Source organism: Selaginella moellendorffii, unplaced genomic scaffold (genome assembly GCF_000143415.4).
Source record: "Selaginella moellendorffii unplaced genomic scaffold, v1.0 SELMOscaffold_41, whole genome shotgun sequence".
Taxonomy (NCBI): Eukaryota; Viridiplantae; Streptophyta; class Lycopodiopsida; order Selaginellales; family Selaginellaceae; genus Selaginella; species Selaginella moellendorffii.
Window position 1 is genome coordinate 490,504 of NW_003314302.1, and position 20,541 is coordinate 511,044.

A 20,541-nucleotide genomic window follows, 5' to 3' on the forward strand; every position below is an offset into this window, starting at 1 on the left:
AGGTTAATGCTAGTCATCTCTTATTCTTTTGAAGAAGCTAGAATCTAGTGCTCCCTTTAATCCATTTGATAAATCCATCATAAGATCAAAAGATTGCAGTGTCAATCTCTATATTAGATTCAGCACTCTATAGAAGGACATATGTGTGCATTAGATAGTAATTGACCATTTTAATTAGCAATTTGCTTGATTGGGCAAATTTTATTTATTTTACATTAGCCAATGTTGTTGCAAAACACTAATGGCAAGTAAATGTATATGACTAACTTGATTTTCAATTTCAACATTTGGATTTTGTTCTTTAGTTTTTCAGAAGTAAAAACTTTAAAAATATCTTTAAAATCTTTTAGTTTCAGAAATATCTCTTTTTCCCTTTTTCTCTCACATTAAAATTATGTTTTAATCAATTCATTTATAAACCAATATAAAATATCTCTAAGTTTTTATTAAAAAATTAATGGTTATGTAGTGAATAGATCTTATAGTAAGAAATTATTTTTATCAATGAATAATAAAATGTATTTATAATATAATTTCAGCTCAAAATTTTATAAAGATATTTTATTTTTGGTTAAAAGTATACTTAAAAAAATTAATTAACTAAGTTTTTAGAATAAATTATTAAATATAAGGTTAGAGATTTAATCATGATACAACTACTTGGTATTTAGAGTTTTTAGGAACTAAATTTGAATTATTCAACTATTATTTTTACCTTCTATAATATTTATTTTTTCATCCTCTTTATATAACTATAGAAGTTTAATATCCCATACTTTTAAACTTTTTATCACTTTGCAACACATTTTTAGATATCCCTATAGTATTGTATTTATTGATTCCATGTGAAATATATTTATTTGTTCTTTCAAAGTATAGTTGATGAACTTAACACCACTTTTTTCACCTATTATATTAAATTAATATTTATATTAAAAAATATTTTTTATGTTTGTAATTGTTCAATTGTCTTATATCTAAGATTTCATCAATTATTTTAATGGGAAATAATTTTATAATGACTTGATAAATAAATTTTTTTATCCTCTTTTACAAATTAAAGTGAATAAATGATAGAAGTGGTGTTTCAGTGTTAATATTATTTTTAATTTTTATATATATATATATAATGCTACTTTTGAGAATAATACATGTTATAGCAAAGTTTAAAGCATAATGACCTATTAGAGTGGAAATATGAATAAATTAATAAATAGTCTTTTGTAAGTTTAATATCTCAATTAATTATTTAATTAATTAAATTAAAAGTGAGTTTTAATAAAGTTATTATTTTTACATGAATCTTTATAATAAATTTAATTTTTATTTTATTTAATATATTGATAATACAAGCAAATATGTATACAGTTAGTAGTTTGTGAGCTATAATCCAGCTGAAAAATATAATAAAATAACCTTTATAATGGAATTTATATTTATATTTCTTAAATTAAATGGAGTTTTAAGGTTTCTTAACAGTAGGCGAAAAAATTGCTTTCATTGACAAATGCTGGTCGTTTTTTCAACACATTTGCCACTATAGTCTTATAATCACCTTGTTGGTGTCCAAGTGGCAAGGCACAGCAACCATGGCCAAAGAGATATAACTGGAGCTCATCTTCATTTTTCTTACGGAGAGAAGCAATTTTTGCTTAGCTGAGAGCATCAGTCACCTTGTAAGTTAGCTTTAGAATCGTTCCTTTTGAGCTGGATAGAAAAAGCAATTAGGATTGACAAGCAAGGGAATGATTAGGAGTACCTTGGAGTTCTTCGGTAGTCTGCACTGTTCTTCTTAAAGCAGGAAGAGCTTCCTCTCGGAGATGGCGCTGTACACTCAAGACAAGCTAACAAAATTGTTCTGCACCTCACAAGAATTTAGAAAAGAAGAGAGCAGTGACGCTACGAATCAAAGTACCTGGAGAGGCTCATCGCGGATCTGGAGAGCCCATCGTCTCTGAGAATGCCGGGGAGATGTCGAACTGCTTAGAGAGGCCGGAGGGATTGGAGTCGATGGAGGCCATGAACTGCGACGCGTTGTTCTCGATGATGAGAGCGTCTTCCAGCTCGCGGACGATGTCGGACATGGACGGCCTCCGGCTGGAATGAGGTTGGACGCTCAGCATCGCGACTTCCAGCACTCTCCACATCGCCTCCGGACTGTAGCTGGAGCTGATGCTCGAGTCGACTATGGCTTCGATGTTTGTGTCTTGGATGTATGGTCTTGCCTGCAAAAATTTAGTAAATCTTTAGAGTCCATCTAAAACTCATGCGGTAGATATATTATCCTACCCATTCAACCAAGCTCCACTCCGACCGAGGACGGTCGATGCTCAGTGGCTCACGGCCACAGATGACTTCTAAAAGGACCACTCCAAAGCTATAGACATCACTTTTAACTGTGAGTTCTTGTGTCAAATAATATCTGGAAAAAACAGTGAGCAAGTTTGTTTCACAGCAATGCAGAGGTTTATGACTTACTCCGGGTCTAAATAGCCAGCGGTTCCACGAACTTCCAAAGAGACAACACTATCGCCGTCTTGAGGAGCAAACTTTGAAAATCCAAAATCTGCAACCTTTGCTGTCATGGATTGATCTAACAAAATGTTACTGGACTTAATATCCCTGTGTATAATTGATAAGTCCCCTCCAGCGTGAAGGAACGAGAGACCTGTTATAAACACATGTGTGACAACCTCGAAAGAAAAAGAATGCGTTTTTAACCTTTGGCAGCACCAAGAGCTATAGACAATCTCGTTGGCCAGTCGAGAGGCTTTCGCTTGAAACCTTCGCCTGTTTAGCAAGTGTCAAGTAGGCAAATGCATATGTTGCATACTTACCATACAATCTATCCTGTAGAGATCCATTTGGCATGTAAGGATATATAAGAATCTCTTGTTCATCTTCCGCACAGAAACCAAGCAGTGGAACGAGGTTTTCATGCTGAATTCTTGAGAGAAGATTGAGCTACATAACATTGACACACTTCGATACTGAAACGATGAAAACAAGCTTGGTAGTACCTCTGTGTTGAACTCACGAGTTCCTTGTATTGAGCTTGACGATCTAGCCTTCACAGCTACAGCTTGACCAGAGAGTGTGCCGTAGAAAACAGTGCCAAATCCACCTTCACCAATCACAGTCTTGTAACAATTGGTCGCATTGACCACCTCTTTCAGAGAAAGACGGCGTATGTGATTTGACTCTTTTGCATCTTTGGCAATTGTCGTCACATCTGCAGGTCTACTGTCAGCTCCAAAAACAATAAAAGAGAGAAAAAGCAAGCCTTTCTTACATTGTGGCGTTGCTTTCAACTGGCTGTTCGCACTGAATGCCACAATATCTACCAGCTTCATTTTGCGCTTGCGAATGGCAAAAAATAAGCACCCAGCCATGACAACCAAGAGGATTGCAAAGCCGCCAGCAAATCCAGCAATGAAAAACTTCGTCAAACTATGGCCCTTTGCATCCTCACCCCAGCCTAGTAGCAACTGGTTCCCAGAAAATCTGAAATATTCTATCGTAAGAATGAAAAACTGGGGAAGTCCGCAATGCTCACGTAAAGTTCACCATTTTGCGAAGGTCAGATGGTATATATCCCCCCAAGTCATTATTGTCCAAGTGCCTACCACAAATATATTGATCAGCCAACAACGACAGCGTCATGTTATACTTACAGCACCGCAAGCTTTGGCATATGTCCCAAATACTCAGGAATCGTCCCGTTTAGGTTGTTATTTTCAAGTCCCCTGTGCAAGAAATCAACTCTTGAGGTGGCTTATCAATGGGAAACGAACTCACAGTGTCGTCAAATTCTTAAGGGAAGAAAAGTCGGGAATTTCTCCAGTGAACATGTTTTCGTCCAGTTGCCTGTCAACCGCAAGTCACATACTGTTGCAAAACACAAATGCGTAACTTACAGAATTTCTAGATCCTCCAATCTGCTTAAACTGGTTGGAACAGAACCATTTAGACCTTTTCCTTCGAGATTTCTGTTCAGAGAATTAAAACTTAGAAGCTTGAAAATATGGGTACGTACTCACACTTCAACTATAGCTGGCCCTCCGCTTCTCATGTCGCAGTTAATGCCATCCCAGTTTGTCTGCAACGGAAGGCACGGATCTCCCGACCACTGCAATTTAGATCGGTACATTCCCTTCAAAGGCAGCAAAGCACCAACTACAAGGAAGAACCAAAGTTAGCACCTTCGACGCTCACTGGGAAGAAAAGAGAACATTACCATCGCGTTTCAAGGTTCCAGCTGCCTTTTTGACAATATGATACGCCTCAAGAGCATTCAACATGGGACCCCTTCGACTTGTATCATTGGCAATAAGCGAGATATTCAGTGTCGGGCTCGCAAGCACTTCGAAACATAGCTTATATCCGGCCAAGCCAGATATTTCCTGAATATCTAAGTTCCTGCGAATCATTTGATGGTTTGCAAGCACGTCAAAAATTCGATCACCAGGCCTCAGTAATGGCTCCAGCTCCAAAAAGTGCAGACAAACGTAGAAGTCAAGGTCAGAGCTTTCGACGTGGAATACATATTGTAAAGCGTTATCCGAGGTCGCTGCAGTATCCATTACGATCTTTGGAACGTGATCATAAAAGTCGCTGCCAACGCTTCCGTTGACGAACTTATCCGATCGAGATATATCTGTAGACCATATCAAATCTGATGGATCGACAGGGTACCTGAAATATTGCTTGAGTACCGAGAGTTAACATCAAAGCTTGATCTGTTTACCTGATGTTTTTGTCCCAGTTCGCAACGTCTAAACGGGCGATTGTCTCCAGGATGCCATCGGGAAGAAAGAAATTCACCAAAGGCCGGAGTTCCAATGATGATATCACAGGTTTCATACTTGCCGAGAGAGCAATAAGGCAGTAGCTCACTTCTTGAGCATCAGCTGTGAAAATTGCCTCGGCATGCTTGACATCATCCGTGAAAGTAACTTTGTGGATCAAAGTCGCGTCCAGGGAGATACTAAACGATGGCGGAGAGCCTTTCGTGTCATAGTTTCCATAGAAGAACGTCCCTCGGATCAAGTAAATAGTTCCGGGTGTAACTGGCAGCTTGTAGCAGCTCTTAGTATCGTCAAAGTACCTGAGGTGATCATAGAGCTTATGGTCGAAGCCATTCGCGGGTCCTAAATTCGCCTTGTCTCCTGGAACAAAAACCGGTCGTCCAAATCCATCAGCGTAAGCGTCATCGGGTATCCAGGTGAGGTTGTGAGAATCCAAAAAAGCGTTGTCACTTCCGCAAGCAAGACTGATAAAGCTCGCGTTCACAGCTGCGGAAAAAAAAAAAGCGTGAGAGACGAGCGTAAAGACATAGTAGTCAAAGACATAGAAAGTAACACCAAATTTGCATACCTCCTTGCGAGTTAGCAGCACAGAGCGTCAAGCGCACGAATAGAAGAAAAATTACTGTGAGATTCTCATAGACGCTGATGGCCATAAGGAAGAATGTCAGCAATCCCCTGTTCCAGCAGCTGGCAGGATCGGAAGCTCCCGCATCTTGGATCGATCGATGCCGCAGCTTTCCAAGAGGAATTTGGAGCCGCGGATTGTGGAGCGCCAGAAATTGAGAATGTAAGAGCTTGCGACTGACCTCAAGACCTCAAGAACGCCGTGATCGCCATCGCCAGGGCGAGTGCTTCAGCCCTAAAGCCCCGACAACGCGAACTACGATGTCATCGCCAGCTTGACGGAATATCCATACGAAAACTGACGGTGTTGGCGGTACTATTCAAAAACCGAATATGCTTTTTGGGTGTAGGGTTTTAGCTAGGGTTCTTTCTTCGCTCCTGGAAATGTGGGCGATCGCGCTGGAATGAGGCGCTTCTCGCGGCCCGGGAAGCATCTTGGCGCGTTTGTGCTCTACATTTCTCCGAGAAATCTTCTGGAGGTGCTAGCTAGCAGGAGATTTCATCGCTGGGAACCGCGAGGTGAGCAGCATTTCGATCCACAAGAATATTTTCTTAGTGTTCCTGCCCCTCCAGGAGGCCGCGGCATCGCCTCCTGTGCCGCCGGCGCGGATCTAAGCAACCAGGCGCTTGATCTCCTCGACACCACCGATTGCTTCGCCTTGATCCGGCTTCTCCAATCGTGCACGGATGAGAAATCTGGGAAGCGAATCCACGCGCGAATAGTTTCCAGGGGTCTAGAACAGGATCCTCTTCTCGCCTGCCCCATCGTCCAAATGTATCTCCGGTGTGGGAGCTTGACAGAGGCCGAGAGAGTCTTCCAGCGCCTGGCTCACCGCGGAGTCGTCCTGTGGACTTTGATGATGGCGAGCTACTCGTCCCGGGGGAAAGATCGAATGGTTCTACTGCTCTTCCGGCAAATGCAGCTAGAGGGCGTCAGGCCTGATCGAGCTGCGCTCCTCACGGTCCTAAACGCGTTCCAGGGGCCGGAGTTTCTCGTCGAGGCAAGAGCTCTCCACCATCTTTGCTCGAGCTCTGGTAACGTTTTGGATCTGGTTCTCACCAATGCTCTAATCTGTGTGTATGGCAGGTGCCGCAGCATCCCAGACGCTCGCGAGACTTTCGAGGGGATCAAAGCTCGCGACGTTGTGTCGTGGAACTCGATACTTGGTGCGTATAGCGAGCTCGGGCAAATGCAAGAGGCTCGAATGATCTTTCGGCTCATGCAGCTCGAGGGTGTGAGGCCCGAGAAGGTTACCTGCGTGACGGTGCTCCATGCCTGCAACGCTTCGCCGGCTCTGGAAGATGGGAAGATCGTTCATCTCTGTTGTCAACAAGGTGGATTCGAGAAGGAGATCATCGTGGCAAACGCTCTCCTCAACATGTACGCAAAGTGTGAAGCTCCTGGGGAAGCTCAGAAGGTTTTCGACGAGCTGGAGGAGAAAGATATCGTTTCTTGGACGACCATCGTCTCGGCTTACTCTCTGCAAGGCCAGCACGAGAAGGCTTACGCACTTTTCAAGAGAATGGATCTGGAAGGGGTCCGAGCTGACAGAGTAAGCATTGTAACGCTGCTCGAGGCCTGCTGCAGCCAAGGAGCTCTAGAAACCGGTAAAGTTTTCCATGATCGAGCTCGCGAATCCGGACTAAACTCCATTCTTATGGTCAGGAACGCGGTGATCAACATGTATGGGAAATGCGGCAGCCTCCAAGATGCTCGGGAGGTGTTCGACAAGATGGATCACAGGGACGTGATATCCTGGAACACGATCATCGGCAGCTACGCTCATTCGGGTCTCTGGAGCCAGTCGGTGGAGCTCTTCTTCCTCATGAAAGACGTGAAACCGGACAACGTGACTCTCATGACGGTCGCCAACGCAGCCGCGACTTTACAGGATATAACCTCCGGGAAGAAAATTCACGAGAGGATCGTGGAACAGGGACTCGAGTTGGATCCAATACTCGGCACAGGACTTGTCAACATGTACGGGAAGTGTGGATACTTGGAAGAAGCTCGGGACTTGTTCGACAGGATTCCAGAGAAGAGGCTGGTCTTGTGGAACTGCTTGCTTTCGGCTTACGTCCAGTATGAGCAACACGAGGAAGCCGTGAAGTTCTTCAAGACGATGGACATGGAACCGGACAAGATCACGTACATCACAGTGCTAAACGCGTGTGCGGGGCTTTTATCGCTACGAGAAGGGAAGTCCGTCCACCAGCGAGTAGTCGAGGCCGGGCTCGAGAAAGACGTGTTCGTGGGAACAGCTCTTCTCGACATGTACGCAAAGTGTGGGACTCTCCAGCAAGCTTTCGACGTCTTTGAGTCGCTGCCGCTGCGAAACAACATCACCTGGAACAGCATGGTGGCAGCGTTCGCGCAGCACGGGCGATCGATCGAGGCCGTGACACTCTTCCGAGAGATGCTCCAGGAAGACATCCCAGTGGACAAAGTAACTTTCGTCAACGCTCTCGCGGCTTGCAGCCACGGAGGCCTCACCGAAGAAGCGGCGCAGTACTTCACGTCGCTCGTGGTGGATTTCGAGCTCCAGCCGAGCGTGGAACACTACGGCTGCATGGTGGATCTTCTGGGACGACTCGGCTGGCTCGAGGAGGCGGAGAAGTTCATAGCAGGGATGCCAGTTCCAGCAAACTCGGTGATCCTGGCAACGTTCCTAGCGGCATGCCGAATGCACGGAGATATCGCGCGAGCTAAACGAGTTGTCGAGAAGGCGGTGGGTTTAAATCCAGGCTCGAGCTCGTCGTCCTACGTTGCCTCCTCTTTCGTAGCACTGTCGAGCATCTACGCCGAGGGTGGAGAATTTGAGGACGCAGCGAGCTCGAGAAAGAGGAACAGGGACAGGAGCTCGAGAGGATGGAGAGAGGTGGGGGATGAAGTGTGCGAGCTTGAATCGGGCGAGAAGATCCACCAGGAGCTCCAGAGGATGGATCGAGGCGGGGGATGAAGCTGTCAAGTTTGAATCGAGAAGGAGGAGCTCGAGAGGATGGATCGAGGTGGGGGGACGAAGCTGGCAATTTTGAATCGAGCGAGAGGATCCACCAGGAGCTCGAGAAGATTGATCGAATCGAGCGAGAAGATCCACCAAGAGCTCGAGTGGATGAATGAAGACGGGCTCAATGAAGTTGCCAACTAGACTATTTTAAATTTTGAATTTTGCATATTCGAAAATGGTACGACGAACCCTAAAGCTAGGGTTCGATTCCTTGGTAGGTTCTTAGCTAGGGCTTGGAGGCGATAGATCGATCGATCGCGCGACTAGGAGCTCGGCTGCGACTAGGAGGCGTTGTCAATCTCTGGTTTGCCGCGAGGTACCGGCTTGGTGGATCTCTTTCTCTGGATTTCTGTCCCAGGCATTGTGATTCTCTACCACTACCATGGGGGATCGCCACGGCGGCTACGATCTCAGGCGGGCGCCGCCACACGAGCGCCTGGACAAGCGCGATGGTCGGATCGGGGGTTTCCGGAATCACAGCGAGTGGGATAGAGGAGAGAGGAGCAACGGCAGGGAAAGGGATCTGGAGAGAGGCGGCGGGGACAGAGACAAGGAGCCGCGGCGAGGGTTGAGTAGTCTCATCGTCAAGGGCGGATCCAGCTCCGCAGAGATTGGCCATGGTTTCCAGGGATCTATGCCTCACCATCACGCCCGGAATGGCTTGCCACACTATGAGCCGCGGGAGGAGAGAGTCCGTTCTTCAGGTTTGCTTCTTCTTCTTCACTGGTAGCTTCATCTTCTTCATGGGTGGAAAGGGAAAAAAAGAAAGAAAGAAAGCATAGCAGTCTTGGAAGGAAGAATGGATGCCTGGTAATTTGCATATAGGTGGTCGCGATTTCTCTAGTCCTTTGCATTGGCCGCCACTCTTTTCTCTCGAGTCTGGGTCACTTTGGCTTGGAGCTTGCATAGCCTGAGAGAAGATCTGGAGAAAAAGAGAAACTAGATTGGGTTTTCACGGCACAACTCTGGTGGCTCAAGCTTCCAAGCGTCGTCTCTCTCGTCGGTCGTCTTGCCTGGGGTGGTGGTGGTGGTGGTGATGGTGGTGGTGGTGGTGGTGGTGGTGGTGGTGGTGGTGTCTGTGCTATAAACACACATATCTTTTGGTTGAGAAGAGTGTCCGGGGCTCAGCAATGTCTACTGCAGGATTCGGTGACGCGGTTTACATCTCCAATCTCCCAGACGATGCCAGGGAGGGGTCCGTGGCAATGTTACTCGGAGAAGGTGCTGGGGTGAAGGTACTAGTCAATGTGGTTTTGGTGTGCTGCTCATGGTTTCAGATTCCTCCTCTCACCGGTGAATGCTCTCGCTATCACAGATCGACCACAGATCCAGGCTCCCCATGATCAAGATATATGAAAACAAGGATACAGGATCCAAGGAAGCAGAGGTGGTGGTAGAGAATATGCATGCGGTGGACGCAGTGATTAAGCACTTCCATGGTATACTCACGAAGCTCTTGTGTGGAGGGAAGTTTAGCTAGATGATAACCAACGTTTTTCTCATGCTCGCCAGGCTACAGCTTTAGAGGGCGGAAGCTTCACGTATCCGCTGGTCTGCACCGGGGCCAGGCGGCCAGCCCGGTTTCTCGTCACAGGCGGTCGGATCACTACGTAGAGCACGATGGTTTCCGCGGTGGCGGCGGTGGCGGCGGTGGTGGTGGAAGAACAAGTCCTCGGGGGTACCGTGACAGTAGAGCTCGAGGTCGTCCGGTCGATCTTCCGCCGTTTGATCGCCCCGGCGGCCATCGCTCGCCGCCTTACAGGAGGGAATTGGACGGGCCTCCTAGGAACAATCCGAATATCGTGCCAAGAGAGGGCGACTGGATTTGCTCGGAGCCAACGTAAGCAAGCTGGTTTTTTCTTTTCCATTGTGTTCTACTTTTTGCTCCCTCGACTCACAGTGGTTTTTTGTTTTCTTTTTCTCTTCCAGGTGTGGGAATCTCAACTTTGCTCGTCGATCTAACTGTAACAGCTGCCAGAGGCCTCGCCACCCTTTTGCGATGGAGCCGCCTCCGCCGCGGGGATTTCACGACGCTCTACCGCCTCCCAGCGTCCTCGGCCCGCCTCCCATGTCCAGAGGTATGATCGACTTGGGACCTCCTCCGCAGGTCTGGGACCGCATGATGCCGCGGGGATTTCACGACAGGATGCCACCCATGGACGCCAGGTTCATGGAGCAGCATCCCCCGGAGAGGGGAGGATTCCGGGAGAGAGATGTTGGCATCCACGATATGAACGGTGGTGGTGGTGGTGGGGGTCATGGTGGTCATCACAGGGATCGAAGGCCGCCTTCTCCGGGGGAGAGTAGAATGGACAGGGAGTTTGATGATCGCTATAGCCGGAGGCCTCACTCTCGTCCCAGGTGGGAGGCCGACTTGAAAGTCCGGGACCGTGGGATTCACAAGCGCCAGTCTTCTCCGAGGGGTGGCAGGAAGGTGTGAGCAGTGAGATCGATATGGCTGTGAAGAGATTGAGAAGAAGAAGAGTCTCTATTGGTAAGGTTTGCAAAAGTTTGGTTGCTTTATTTTCTTAGTTCCTTGTTTTTCTCTTTGCTATAGATTGTTAACATGAGCACTTACAGACTGTATTTGCAATTAATATTTTGTGAAGTCCCTTAGTATTATTTTGCCTTTAAAATCGGATTTGGACACATTGGTAGTATTATTTTTGCCTTAACAAAATCACATTAATTTGGACTAGTTGTCTAACTAGAAACATACCAACCTCAGTGTGATGGCTACAAAACTATTAGAATGTATAAGCAGCTTAGATTTAAGCTACACACTCGCCACCTTCCTTCTCTTCTTCAGAACTTGTTCCTTCCTCTCCTTCAGACGAAGAAGAAGCATCTTCACTTGATTCCGTGGAAGACCCACTGTCTTCTTCTTGTGCTTTAGCTTCTTCCCTTGACGAAGAAGAGCCTGATGAAGCAGCAGAAGAAGCCGATGACGAAGAGCGCGACGATTTACTCCAAGGCTGGATGATGCTACAGACGACTTGCTCCGCAGGATCTATCATCCCCAGTCCCTGCAACCTCGTGCAAAAGCTCCGCAATGCAGCCTGCACCTTATCCACGCCACCCACGTTGTTACCAAGCCTTTGCTGCTCAAAAATGAGCTGAGGAGATTCTTGTGTTGTCAAGTGCTCGGCCAGCTCCGGCGCTCCTCCCTGGATCAGCTGCTGCTTGAAAAACTCACACATCTCATCTTCATCAGGATCGTCATACCAATAGTAGTCCGGCATGTAGAAACCAGCGGCAAGGCTGTGGATCGTCGCAGTCTTGGCACCATCCCAGTCGAGAATGCTGGTGACATGCCCGGAATCTGGATCGAGCAGAACTTGCGGGAGCCCAAACTCGGGATGAACAAGGTAGAACTTGTTGTCATTCTTCCCAAGATCTTGGAACTTGATGTCATTCTTCCCAAGAGCTTGGAACTTGTTGTCACTCTTGCGAAGGTCTTGGAACTTATTGTCATTCTCCACAGGATCTTGGAACTTGTTCACGAGCCAATCCAGCACGAGCTTGGCATTGGCTCTGATGGATTTGCCGTGCTTGGGATCATCCCCGTAGAGCAACACGAAGCCCTCGATCTGGTTCCTTGCGTATTCCGTCCACGACGAGTAAGGCCCGGGGCTGAGCTCGCCAACTTCGATGCCGCGCTCCATTGCCAAGCTCACGGCACCTTGCAGCATTCTCCCCACGCACGGAGAGCCGTCGGATGAGGAGACCTCCATGCTGCCCAGCGAATCCAACGGGTGGCGATAGAGCTGGAGCGTGACCATGGCGAGGTCAGCCAGCACGGCCTTCTTCCACGCCAGCGTGGCGTCTTTGCTCCACACATTGTAGGCGGGGACCCCCTCGGCGACGCCCATGACAGCGAAGTGGGATCCGCCACGTGGCAAGTAGGGCAGAGGTGGCCGTGCCACGTAGACAGGCCCTGCGACCACGGCGGGAAGATCCAGCCTCGCGAGGAAGAGCGTCGCGGCGTAGCCCGAGATTGCGAGCGGCAGTGGCACCCGGAGCTCGCCTGGGAGCCCGATTCGAATGGCGACGCGGCGTGGCTGCTCATCCTCTTGATGATCCAGCAGTAGGGCCTCGATCACGAGGTTGAAAGATCCACAGCCGAGGATTTTCTGGAAGCGGACCTTGCAGCCCAGCGTCCTGGCGATGATCCTTTGCAACCAGCTCGGGAAGCAGCGAAAACGCTGGAACACTGTGCGCCGGAGCTTAGCCACTTCCGCCATAGCTGGACGCCCTAATTCCTGGGAAGTGGACGGCCGAGATTAGTCCAATTCAACGGTGAGGATGTTAAGCGGGATATTTGAATGATGATTAGCTTAGTACTAATTAACTTTAAGGTTAGCGACGAGCGATACCACCACGATCAAAATCACGATGTGAATTCTCGCTCCTTTTATGGAAGCCGAGAAAGCATCTCTCGCGAGCACGCGATCGTCCCTCTTAGCGACACGATCGCCTCTCAAACTTGCCGAAAGTTTCGGCTGCCTCAATTGCTTGCAGATCGAAATGCCGGATTTGGAGCCGCGACCACACCTCGTCGTGGCAGTCGAGCTTACTGGCTTCGACCATGCTAAGTTTCTTGTCGCAAAAGCTCCTAAGAAAAGGCTCAAATATGTACTGACTATGAAACACGTACCTTCTCATCCTACATGGAGAACAAATGGCGCTTCACCGTGCGCAGTGTTTGCTCTTTTTGACCTCCAAGCTCCCGGATGACCGTGTTGAAGAACAGTGCCTGGGAGAGAGAGTGGGTCGGCTATTGATGTTAGCAATGCTGGAACTGTTTGACATCAATCACCAGCATCTACTTGCTTACCAGTTTCGCTGGCTTTGATACCCGAGGCTGTCGCCAGCTACAAATCTTTTCGAGACTGCAGGCCAGCAGCCGGGGATTTCGTCGAGAAAACTTGCTCGATGAGGTTTCCTTGTTCTCTCCGAAAAGTATCGCCCCAAGGCTACAGCTTTTGTGTTGATCAAAGGAAGGCTAGATTGGAGCGAATGCTGCTGAGCTGACCACAGGAGGAAAATTTAGATCGAGGCAGCAAGAGAAAGCAAAGGTTTCTTTCATTGCAAAATGGATACTCACTTGTCTTTCTACAAGGCTGAGCCTGCCACCGAAGTAGGAATGTTTCTCGACATGGATAGCATAGCAGAAAATATGAGCATGGATCCTGCATTGAATCATAACGACGAAGAAAGTAAAGCCAAGGTAGAATCTAGCACTCACTTGAATTCTCAGGAAAAGGCTCAGCATTCCCCCTCCAAGGCTGCCAAGGACGAGGTAGTCGATCACAGGCCCTGGATTCTTGACACAGCATCCAGCATGAGTAGCACTACCACTGACGAAGTGGATTTGATGTCGGATCTAGATTCTTTACTCCTCTCGAGGGCGCAATCTGTTTCACAATCTCTGCCTCTACATCTGGTCCACAGAAGCACGAGCTTGAACTCGTTAGGACAACTCCTTTCAGGAATTGGACATAGCGTACCTTGCACACAAAATGCCCCTCTTGACTCCTCAACGTTGAGAAAACCATCTTTGCTAGGAAGAACACCTTCTTTGCCAAACTTGGCAGGAATTACTGCAGCAACTGATGATGTAAGTTTAAATCATGAGAATGATAAGCTGATCTTACTTTTCCGTGTTGCAGAGTACTGATAACAGCCCGTCGAACAGCCCTTGCAACAGTGGCGGATCGAAGGCTTCCCAAGAGAAAGCAAACAAATATACTCCTGAGGAAAGAAAAGCAAAATTAGAGCGATACAGGCAGAAACGGTCAGAACGAAATTTTCAAAAGAAAATTAAGGTACAAACGAACTCCACAAGAACCACTACTTACTTACGCTTGTACTATTTAGTATGCATGTCGGAAAACGCTAGCAGACAGTCGGCCTCGAGTACGAGGAAGATTTGCCAAGAATGACGACGTCGCACAACACGAGAATCTAAAAGCAGAAAGCCATGAAGTAAGTATCCTCCTTTTAAATACAAAAAAAAAAAAAAAAAAAACGAAAACACTTTCAGGAGATCGGAATAAGGAGAACGACCAGTTGCACATACCTTACCTTTCCGTATTGAAGATATCTCCACTTCCAAACTGCAAGGAGAATAAACGAATTAGAAACACACATACCTGATCAAAGAAATGTGTCCATTTTAAATGAACGACACTGAACGACACTAAACGACACGCTTAGTTTGTCTTCCTCAAACTGCCGGGTACAGTGTAGCAATCCCTCCTAACCCTGGACGAAAAAAACCCAAAGTTGCGATACGAGGGAGTAAGCCTCAAGCGGTCCTGTTCTTATTCACATATGCTAAGAACCCCGTGGGCCGGGGAGCTGACTGCACCCGTAGTGATCGTCGTATGTTGGCTTCTTCTAGAGCTATTCTCTGAGCTACATCCTTGGACCGTTTCTGCATCGAAGTACTGAAATGGAAAGCTCTTAGCCATAAAAAAACTAAACAGCAAACCATATACCTGATTCTAGTGTAAGTGCTCTCTATTTGGTCCCGCAAAGCTTTCTCCCTTGCTCCTTTCGGGTTCAAAGATTCCTGCAATTCATCGAGCTGCTTTGCCCAGGTCAGCGAACTGACAATCCAAGCTTGACTCAAACACTTACTTCCTTCTTTGAACTGTAGAAAGACCAGCTGTTTGCGTCTTCACTTTCGACAAAAATGCGTCCCTCCCTATGAAAAAACCAGTATCTATTGTAGTTGCGGTCCCTCCCTAGCGGGCTCATCCGAATGGTGCATTTCTCGAGTTCACGATCGAGATGCTCCTGAAGTTTGATAGACAAGATAATAAGCGAACAAAATAAAAAACCACACGTACCAGTCTTTTCTGGAGCTCAGACTCAGCCCTTTCTTTTTCCGTTTGTGGCTCCCTTTCATCGTGAAGTTCGACTCTGTTACACCTAAACAACGTCTGCCTCGAGCTATTGAAGAACAAACAACGTGCGCTGTATTCCCTGTCAACACACCCCCGTCAATAAAACACAAAGAGAAAGAAGGAAAATTTTAACCTCTTGACGCCATTTGCATCAGCGTTACCATTCCGTTTCCGTTTTCCTTTTTTCAGCCACCCGATTAAGCATCCATTTTCGTGCAGGCACTCTTTGGGCTTGCACTCTGAAACATCTTCAGTGCAGCCATTTTCCAGACTCTCGGTTGCTTTAGCTTTTTCCATAAACCTTGAGCCCTTTCTCATGGATATCGGGAGGCCTTCGCCACGTCTTTGAGCGGAAAGACTCTCGAACTCTTCAATGTTCTCGTCCAGGTGACTGCGAATCGCGGTGGTGTTGATGGCTCTCTCAATTAGCTCCTCGAATATCTCCAGTTTGGACAAGACAGGTAGCCTAGAGTAGCAGTCTGTCCGAATTGTCGACAGGTAAGGTTTCAACTTTTGAGGCCCTTCGAGCTCCAAATAGTCGCAAACATCATCCTTCCATGTATCTATAGAAAGCTGCATGGCATCGAGTAAGAAAGATCAACGAATGAAAGAAGGTACTTACTATTACTTTCCGTTTTCTACGTTGGGCAAGTCGCTGCTTAACCCCCTGCTCGCCAAGGACAACGCGAAAAACGGCAAAATACGCCTCCGATAAGAGCGAGGATTCGCCATCCGTATAAAGTAGTGCCTTCTCCAAATCGTACAACGAAAACTGCGACAGCTGTAACAATGTGCTAAATGAGTTGCAAAAGTCCCACACCATCAACGTAGCGCCGATACACTCAGCTTCGAGCGGAAAATCTGTGGAAGGCACAGGCCGTTCCGGTAAGGGAGGATCATCCGGGTTTGGCTCAAGGAGATTATCATCCATGAGATCTTCGGAGGGTGACGAATAGCCTGGCCAGAAACAACCATCCATTCAGAGACTGATACAACTTCTAGAGATATGACGGCTTACCATCGTACTTTTTCTTTGATCTACCACTCGATCCGCAATCCCTGTATTTCTTGCTGCGCTTTCGAGCTGTATACTCAACATCGGCATCTTGCAAACTTTCGTCCTGGAAAGGCAGTAAGAAGACAGAAAGAAACATCACGCACTTACAAAGTAAGATTGGTTGACTTGTCTTTGAGTCGGATCGAGTCTAGTGTGCAACTGCTTCTCCTCTTTCGGTGGATCAAAAGGTATTTTGAACTTCCTAGCCAGCTTGTCCCGCACCAACCAAGGCATGTCCAGCGTTACTTCTCCATAAGCTGACTCCTGAATAAACTTCTTCAACGCTTCTTTTGTAAACGGTAGCTTTCTCTTCATCAAGTTGATAGGATCCTCCACAGCCTTCTCGGTAATCTGCCCTTCTCCATCGAGCCAGCCGACTTCGTACTTTAAAGCCTTTGTACCATTCTCTCCATCTTGTTCAGAGACGTCAAGTATCCTGCACTTCCGTCTCGCATCGTCGGCAATGCTTGGGATTTCCTCCCCAGGAACAAATCTATCGCTGAGAGTCGTAAAAACGTGGTCAACGAGCTCATCGGTCTCAAGCTCACCTGGCAGAAATAGGACAATATGTTACAGAACAAAATTCCAAGTCGATCACTTACTAAATTGGACCAGGTGTAGAACTGGTCCCATGAAATCTTTCGGAAACTCGGCCTTTTGAGCTGCTCGACACTCCGAAACCAATGCCTTCTCGTAAGTGAGACCTTCCCGACGAGTAGCTTTGCACGTCCATATCTTTTGCCGATAGAGATTCATGCGTCTCACATACTCGCTGCATTAAAACATCAAGGAGCTCAAACCGAGAACTATGAAAGAAAGAATGCACATACTCATAGTCCCGGAAAATCTCCTTCGTGAACCGGACCTGGAACACCATCTCGTCGGGCGACAAATCCTCTGGCGTCTCAGCCAGCAAGAAAACTTCCTGCCTCAGTAGCGGCATCTTGAAAGCACTGCTCTACTCACTCCCCGGTGCTAGAATCCTTCCTCGAACCGCCATGCATCTGTTCTACCAAGAACTCCCGACCCTCCTGCCCTAGAAAAAAACCTAGAAACGATTTTCCCGCAGCTCAAATGCCAGAAAATCCCCCCGATCGCAGCGCCAGAGCTCGAGAAAATCCCCAGGCCGCGCCCCCGGGGCTCACATTTCCAGCATTCTCACGCACCTGGTGGGAAGAAATCCGTCCACGCAGCAAGAAATGCCCGATCTTTGTCGCCCGGCCACGGATTCACAGGCGCTGCCGCTCGCCGTGACGAGCTCGAGGAGCTGGATCCCGTGCTGCCGATGCCGATGCCGCTGCCGCTGCCACCGCCGCTGCGTCTTCTTCCAGGATTCCATGCCGTCACGGCGCCAGTGACATTCTATCCGGGGCGCTGGAAAATTCCCTGGCGCTGGAAAATCCTCGCGCAGCGCCCTGGCGCCTCCCTATCTATCTCTATTCTGGCGACGAAGAAAGAAAATCAAGGGCTCTCTCATCAACTGCATTCCCGTTTATGTCATTGTGTTAGCTTCTTCTTTAACCCATGGGTATTACGTTTACACGCCGGATATAATCTTTGTACACAAAGGATGGTCTCGCAAACAATGGTGAAGGGCTTCAAGGTTTACACGCCTGGCGGCCCAGAGGTAAGCAAGCGCCATCGTTTCTTCCAGCTAGGGTTTCGCGATACCGCGAATTTCTTGCGAAATTCAGCGAGATCGTGCGCTGTTCTAGCGTAATTTCTCGGTTTTCGTCCGGATTTCTCGTGTTTGGCTGGAATTTCTTGCTTGGTTGACAGTCCAAGCCCTGATTGAGCAAACTGTGATGCTTGAGAAGGATATGTTCATGTTCTATGTGATTCTTCTATTGCATATTGCGTGAAGAAGAACCCTTTCTTTGTTTTTGTCCTCTTACAGGTACTAAAATATGAAGAACTGGACGTGGGAGAGCCCGGCGAGGGCCAAGTTAAGATCCGAATTAAAGCTGTTGGTCTCAACTTCATCGATGTTTACTTTCGAAAGGGGGCCTACGGCGCCAAAATGCCATATGTTCCTGGTAAGCCCAGCTAGAGTATATCAACTCCTCTCATTGCTTTTTCATTCTTTCATTCTTTTCTTCTTTGTTTTCGTATTGATCTTCTTTTCTTCTTTGTTTCGTTCTTCGTTTCAACAGGCTTCGAGTCCGCAGGCGAGGTCATTGCAATCGGTCCAGGCGTGACAGACGCCAAAGTGGGAGACAAAGTTGGATGCATGGGAGCTTTCGGTGCCTACGCTGAAGAACAGATTGTTCCAGCGCGTGCGTTAGTTCCCATTCCTGAAAGTGTGGACTTCATCAAAGCGGGAGCGATACTGCTCAAAGGAATGACCGCACAAATGCTGCTTCGAAAAACCTTCAAGGTTTTCTTATATTTTTATGGTTCTAGTTTCTTAGTTCTTCTGTTTTTTTGTTCTCTCAGGTAGGACCCGAGCACACGATTCTAGTTCACGCCGCTGCCGGTGGTGTTGGCTCGCTGCTCTGCCAGTGGGCTCGGTCGCTGGGTGCTCAAGTCATTGGCTGCGTCTCAAACGAAGAAAAAGCTCGCCAGGCCACTGAGGATGGATGCCACCACGTAATCATTTACTCCAAGGAAGACTTTGGCAAGCGAGTCATGGCCATCACAAACAATAGCGGCGTTCACGTTGTCTACGACTCGGTTGGCAGGGACACGTTCCAGGTACCTCTTTCTTTGCAAAGTTCACGCAAAGTTCTTTGCAAAGTTCTTCGCAAAGTTCTTTCACAAGTTCTTTAGTCAGAGTTTTCAAACTTTCTTCTTTTTTCTTCCAGGGATCTCTCGATTGCTTGGCTACTCGCGGTTACATGATAAGTTATGGACAATCCTCCGGCGCTCCAGATCCTTTCACAATGTCCATACTCGCTCCAAAGTCGCTCTTCCTCACCAGGCCATCGATCCAGTATACCACCAACAGGGACGAGCTACTGGAGATGGCCAATGATCTCTTCCACAACGTCGAGGCCGGAGTTCTCAAAGTCCGCGTAAACCAGACTTATCCTCTCTCGGACGCAGCAAAGGCTCACGATGATATCGAGAATCGAAGAACAACTGGCTCTACTGTCCTTATACCATAGATAGTTTACAGCTCGAGAAAAGCTTGCGATACCTCTTAAGCTTTGAGATAAAGCTCTATGTTTTCGACGCCGCAAAGCATTCGCACCTTGTCTATCGTGGCTGGGGCGTCCAGCTGGAAATAAGGCTCCGGATCGCAGAGGTTCTTACGAGCAGCAGCTATGGCGTGCCTGAGAGCACCGTGCACTGACGATGCCAGGAGCAAAGGTGGCTCTCCAGAAGCTACACAATTCAAGTCAAGGAGCTCGATCAAGACGATCTCTAAGGAACAGCAAAGGAAAGAAAAATGTTCCATCGTTTATAAGCTTTCCTTGATCGTCGTGGCGATGCTCCTCGGATGTAAAGAATCCCACGCCTTGAGCAAACGCACCCTCGATCTGGAAATGAAGAATCTCTCTAAGAGCTTGCAATAGTTTCTGGAAAATATGTTACCTTCCCAATGTCCACGGCCGGATTTATGCTCTTCCCACAGTCGTAGACAATGTCGGTTTGGAGAATTTCGTACTCGCCAGTGAGAACATCGATCTCAACCTTGACAAGTGAAAATCCAAGCCATGGATGAAACCAAAACAAAACAAAAAATAAGAAAATGAAAGAACAAGAGATGGAAAAAACGATCTTACCTCACTAGCAGCAGCACCATAGTTTATGTACGTCAGGGCCTCAGGCGACGAAACGAAGGCAGTTTGCGCGGCCATCTCGACCCGAGCATTCTTTGCCTGCAAAACATTAAAGGATAGAAACGAAAGCAAAAATCAAAACAATCACAAACTTACAGCAAGAACGAGGGATTCCCACGACGACACCGTCTCTCCATCCCGGCACTCAGCCATTCTCTTTTCATGAATCGGCTTAAAGCGATCGACGAGCACCCGGCAAGCCTTCCGCACGGCCTCGCAGCTCGCCTCGGACGTGGTACTACCGCCAGTCCATCCACCGTGCGGCATGCTAATGGTATCCGCCTGGACCACCCGGACTCTCCCGACGTCCACGCAAATCCCACCGCCGAGCCCCTCACCCACCGC

General features: G+C 47.6%; 6 protein-coding genes across 7 annotated transcripts; 3 read left to right on the top strand and 3 right to left on the bottom strand.

Annotated features, from left to right (window-relative positions):
* Positions 1–1,481: 1,481 nt before the first annotated feature.
* LOC9634471 (nodulation receptor kinase) lies at positions 1,482–5,672 on the bottom strand. Its single transcript, XM_002979516.2, has 17 exons — positions 5,377–5,672; positions 4,748–5,294; positions 4,238–4,695; positions 4,041–4,176; positions 3,918–3,989; positions 3,799–3,867; positions 3,675–3,746; positions 3,557–3,622; positions 3,293–3,504; positions 3,021–3,232; positions 2,838–2,964; positions 2,722–2,790; positions 2,479–2,668; positions 2,290–2,422; positions 1,916–2,225; positions 1,760–1,858; positions 1,482–1,707 (listed from the first exon to the last, which is right to left on the bottom strand). The coding sequence occupies exons 1-15, from the start codon at positions 5,459–5,461 to the stop codon at positions 1,926–1,928; spliced, it is 2,748 nt and encodes a 915-aa protein (XP_002979562.2). The 5' UTR covers positions 5,462–5,672; the 3' UTR covers positions 1,482–1,707; positions 1,760–1,858; positions 1,916–1,925.
* A 136-nt stretch (positions 5,673–5,808) lies between these two features.
* LOC112349707 (pentatricopeptide repeat-containing protein At1g11290, chloroplastic-like) lies at positions 5,809–8,577 on the top strand. 2 transcript variants are annotated; one of them, XM_024684634.1, is made up of 3 exons: positions 5,809–5,951; positions 6,006–6,467; positions 6,520–8,577. In XM_024684634.1, the coding sequence occupies exon 3, from the start codon at positions 6,623–6,625 to the stop codon at positions 8,390–8,392; it is 1,770 nt and encodes a 589-aa protein (XP_024540402.1). In that variant the 5' UTR covers positions 5,809–5,951; positions 6,006–6,467; positions 6,520–6,622; the 3' UTR covers positions 8,393–8,577. The 2 variants fall into 2 exon arrangements, with proteins under 2 accessions (XP_024540402.1, XP_024540403.1); XM_024684635.1 differs by having other exon boundaries at positions 6,009–6,467.
* A 53-nt stretch (positions 8,578–8,630) lies between these two features.
* LOC9634472 (RNA-binding protein EWS) lies at positions 8,631–11,076 on the top strand. The gene is made up of 5 exons (XM_024684585.1): positions 8,631–9,144; positions 9,584–9,675; positions 9,756–9,879; positions 9,953–10,280; positions 10,370–11,076. The coding sequence occupies exons 1-5, from the start codon at positions 8,823–8,825 to the stop codon at positions 10,878–10,880; spliced, it is 1,377 nt and encodes a 458-aa protein (XP_024540353.1). The 5' UTR covers positions 8,631–8,822; the 3' UTR covers positions 10,881–11,076.
* A 3,562-nt stretch (positions 11,077–14,638) lies between these two features.
* LOC9634474 (bromodomain adjacent to zinc finger domain protein 1A) lies at positions 14,639–17,377 on the bottom strand. Its single transcript, XM_002979518.2, has 10 exons — positions 17,242–17,377; positions 17,014–17,183; positions 16,520–16,959; positions 16,373–16,475; positions 15,977–16,311; positions 15,488–15,927; positions 15,298–15,433; positions 15,086–15,244; positions 14,944–15,032; positions 14,639–14,892 (listed from the first exon to the last, which is right to left on the bottom strand). Exons 1-10 carry the CDS (start codon positions 17,352–17,354, stop codon positions 14,751–14,753), a joined length of 2,127 nt encoding a protein of 708 aa, XP_002979564.1. The 5' UTR covers positions 17,355–17,377; the 3' UTR covers positions 14,639–14,750.
* A 262-nt stretch (positions 17,378–17,639) lies between these two features.
* LOC9634800 (quinone oxidoreductase) lies at positions 17,640–19,585 on the top strand. The gene is made up of 5 exons (XM_002979419.2): positions 17,640–18,038; positions 18,309–18,447; positions 18,565–18,788; positions 18,848–19,105; positions 19,216–19,585. Exons 1-5 carry the CDS (start codon positions 17,697–17,699, stop codon positions 19,516–19,518), a joined length of 1,266 nt encoding a protein of 421 aa, XP_002979465.2. The 5' UTR covers positions 17,640–17,696; the 3' UTR covers positions 19,519–19,585.
* Positions 19,484–20,535, bottom strand: LOC112349675 (probable aldehyde oxidase 2). Its single transcript, XM_024684497.1, has 4 exons — positions 20,293–20,535; positions 20,140–20,235; positions 19,949–20,047; positions 19,484–19,893 (listed from the first exon to the last, which is right to left on the bottom strand). The coding sequence occupies exons 1-4, from the start codon at positions 20,461–20,463 to the stop codon at positions 19,753–19,755; spliced, it is 507 nt and encodes a 168-aa protein (XP_024540265.1). The 5' UTR covers positions 20,464–20,535; the 3' UTR covers positions 19,484–19,752.
* Between the last annotated feature and the right edge of the window lie 6 nt (positions 20,536–20,541).

Bases quoted from the DNA above. Each gene is read 5' to 3' on its own strand.
- LOC9634471 (XM_002979516.2), bottom strand. From the start codon at position 5,461: ATGGCCATCAGCGTCTATGAGAATCTCACAGTAATTTTTCTTCTATTC. The intron at 2,791-2,837 runs GTAAGTATGCAA...CTTGCTAAACAG, and splicing joins TCTACAGGATAGATTGTATG to GCGAAGGTTTCAAGCGAAAG. The intron at 2,669-2,721 runs GTTAAAAACGCA...TGTTTATAACAG, and splicing joins AGCTCTTGGTGCTGCCAAAG to GTCTCTCGTTCCTTCACGCT.
- LOC112349707 (XM_024684634.1), top strand. From the start codon at position 6,623: ATGCAAGAGGCTCGAATGATCTTTCGGCTCATGCAGCTCGAGGGTGTG.
- LOC9634472 (XM_024684585.1), top strand. From the start codon at position 8,823: ATGGGGGATCGCCACGGCGGCTACGATCTCAGGCGGGCGCCGCCACAC. The intron at 9,676-9,755 runs GTACTAGTCAAT...TCGCTATCACAG, and splicing joins GAGAAGGTGCTGGGGTGAAG to ATCGACCACAGATCCAGGCT. The intron at 10,281-10,369 runs GTAAGCAAGCTG...TTTCTCTTCCAG, and splicing joins TGGATTTGCTCGGAGCCAAC to GTGTGGGAATCTCAACTTTG.
- LOC9634474 (XM_002979518.2), bottom strand. From the start codon at position 17,354: ATGCCGCTACTGAGGCAGGAAGTTTTCTTGCTGGCTGAGACGCCAGAG. The intron at 16,476-16,519 runs GTAAGTGCGTGA...CTGCCTTTCCAG, and splicing joins AAGTCAACCAATCTTACTTT to GACGAAAGTTTGCAAGATGC. The intron at 15,434-15,487 runs GTTAAAATTTTC...GTGTGTTGACAG, and splicing joins GATGCAAATGGCGTCAAGAG to GGAATACAGCGCACGTTGTT.
- LOC9634800 (XM_002979419.2), top strand. From the start codon at position 17,697: ATGCCGATGCCGCTGCCGCTGCCACCGCCGCTGCGTCTTCTTCCAGGA. The intron at 18,039-18,308 runs GTAAGCAAGCGC...GTCCTCTTACAG, and splicing joins ACACGCCTGGCGGCCCAGAG to GTACTAAAATATGAAGAACT. The intron at 18,448-18,564 runs GTAAGCCCAGCT...TCGTTTCAACAG, and splicing joins CAAAATGCCATATGTTCCTG to GCTTCGAGTCCGCAGGCGAG.
- LOC112349675 (XM_024684497.1), bottom strand. From the start codon at position 20,463: ATGCCGCACGGTGGATGGACTGGCGGTAGTACCACGTCCGAGGCGAGC. The intron at 20,236-20,292 runs GTAAGTTTGTGA...AATGTTTTGCAG, and splicing joins GGGAATCCCTCGTTCTTGCT to GCAAAGAATGCTCGGGTCGA. The intron at 20,048-20,139 runs GTAAGATCGTTT...TCACTTGTCAAG, and splicing joins ATGGTGCTGCTGCTAGTGAG to GTTGAGATCGATGTTCTCAC.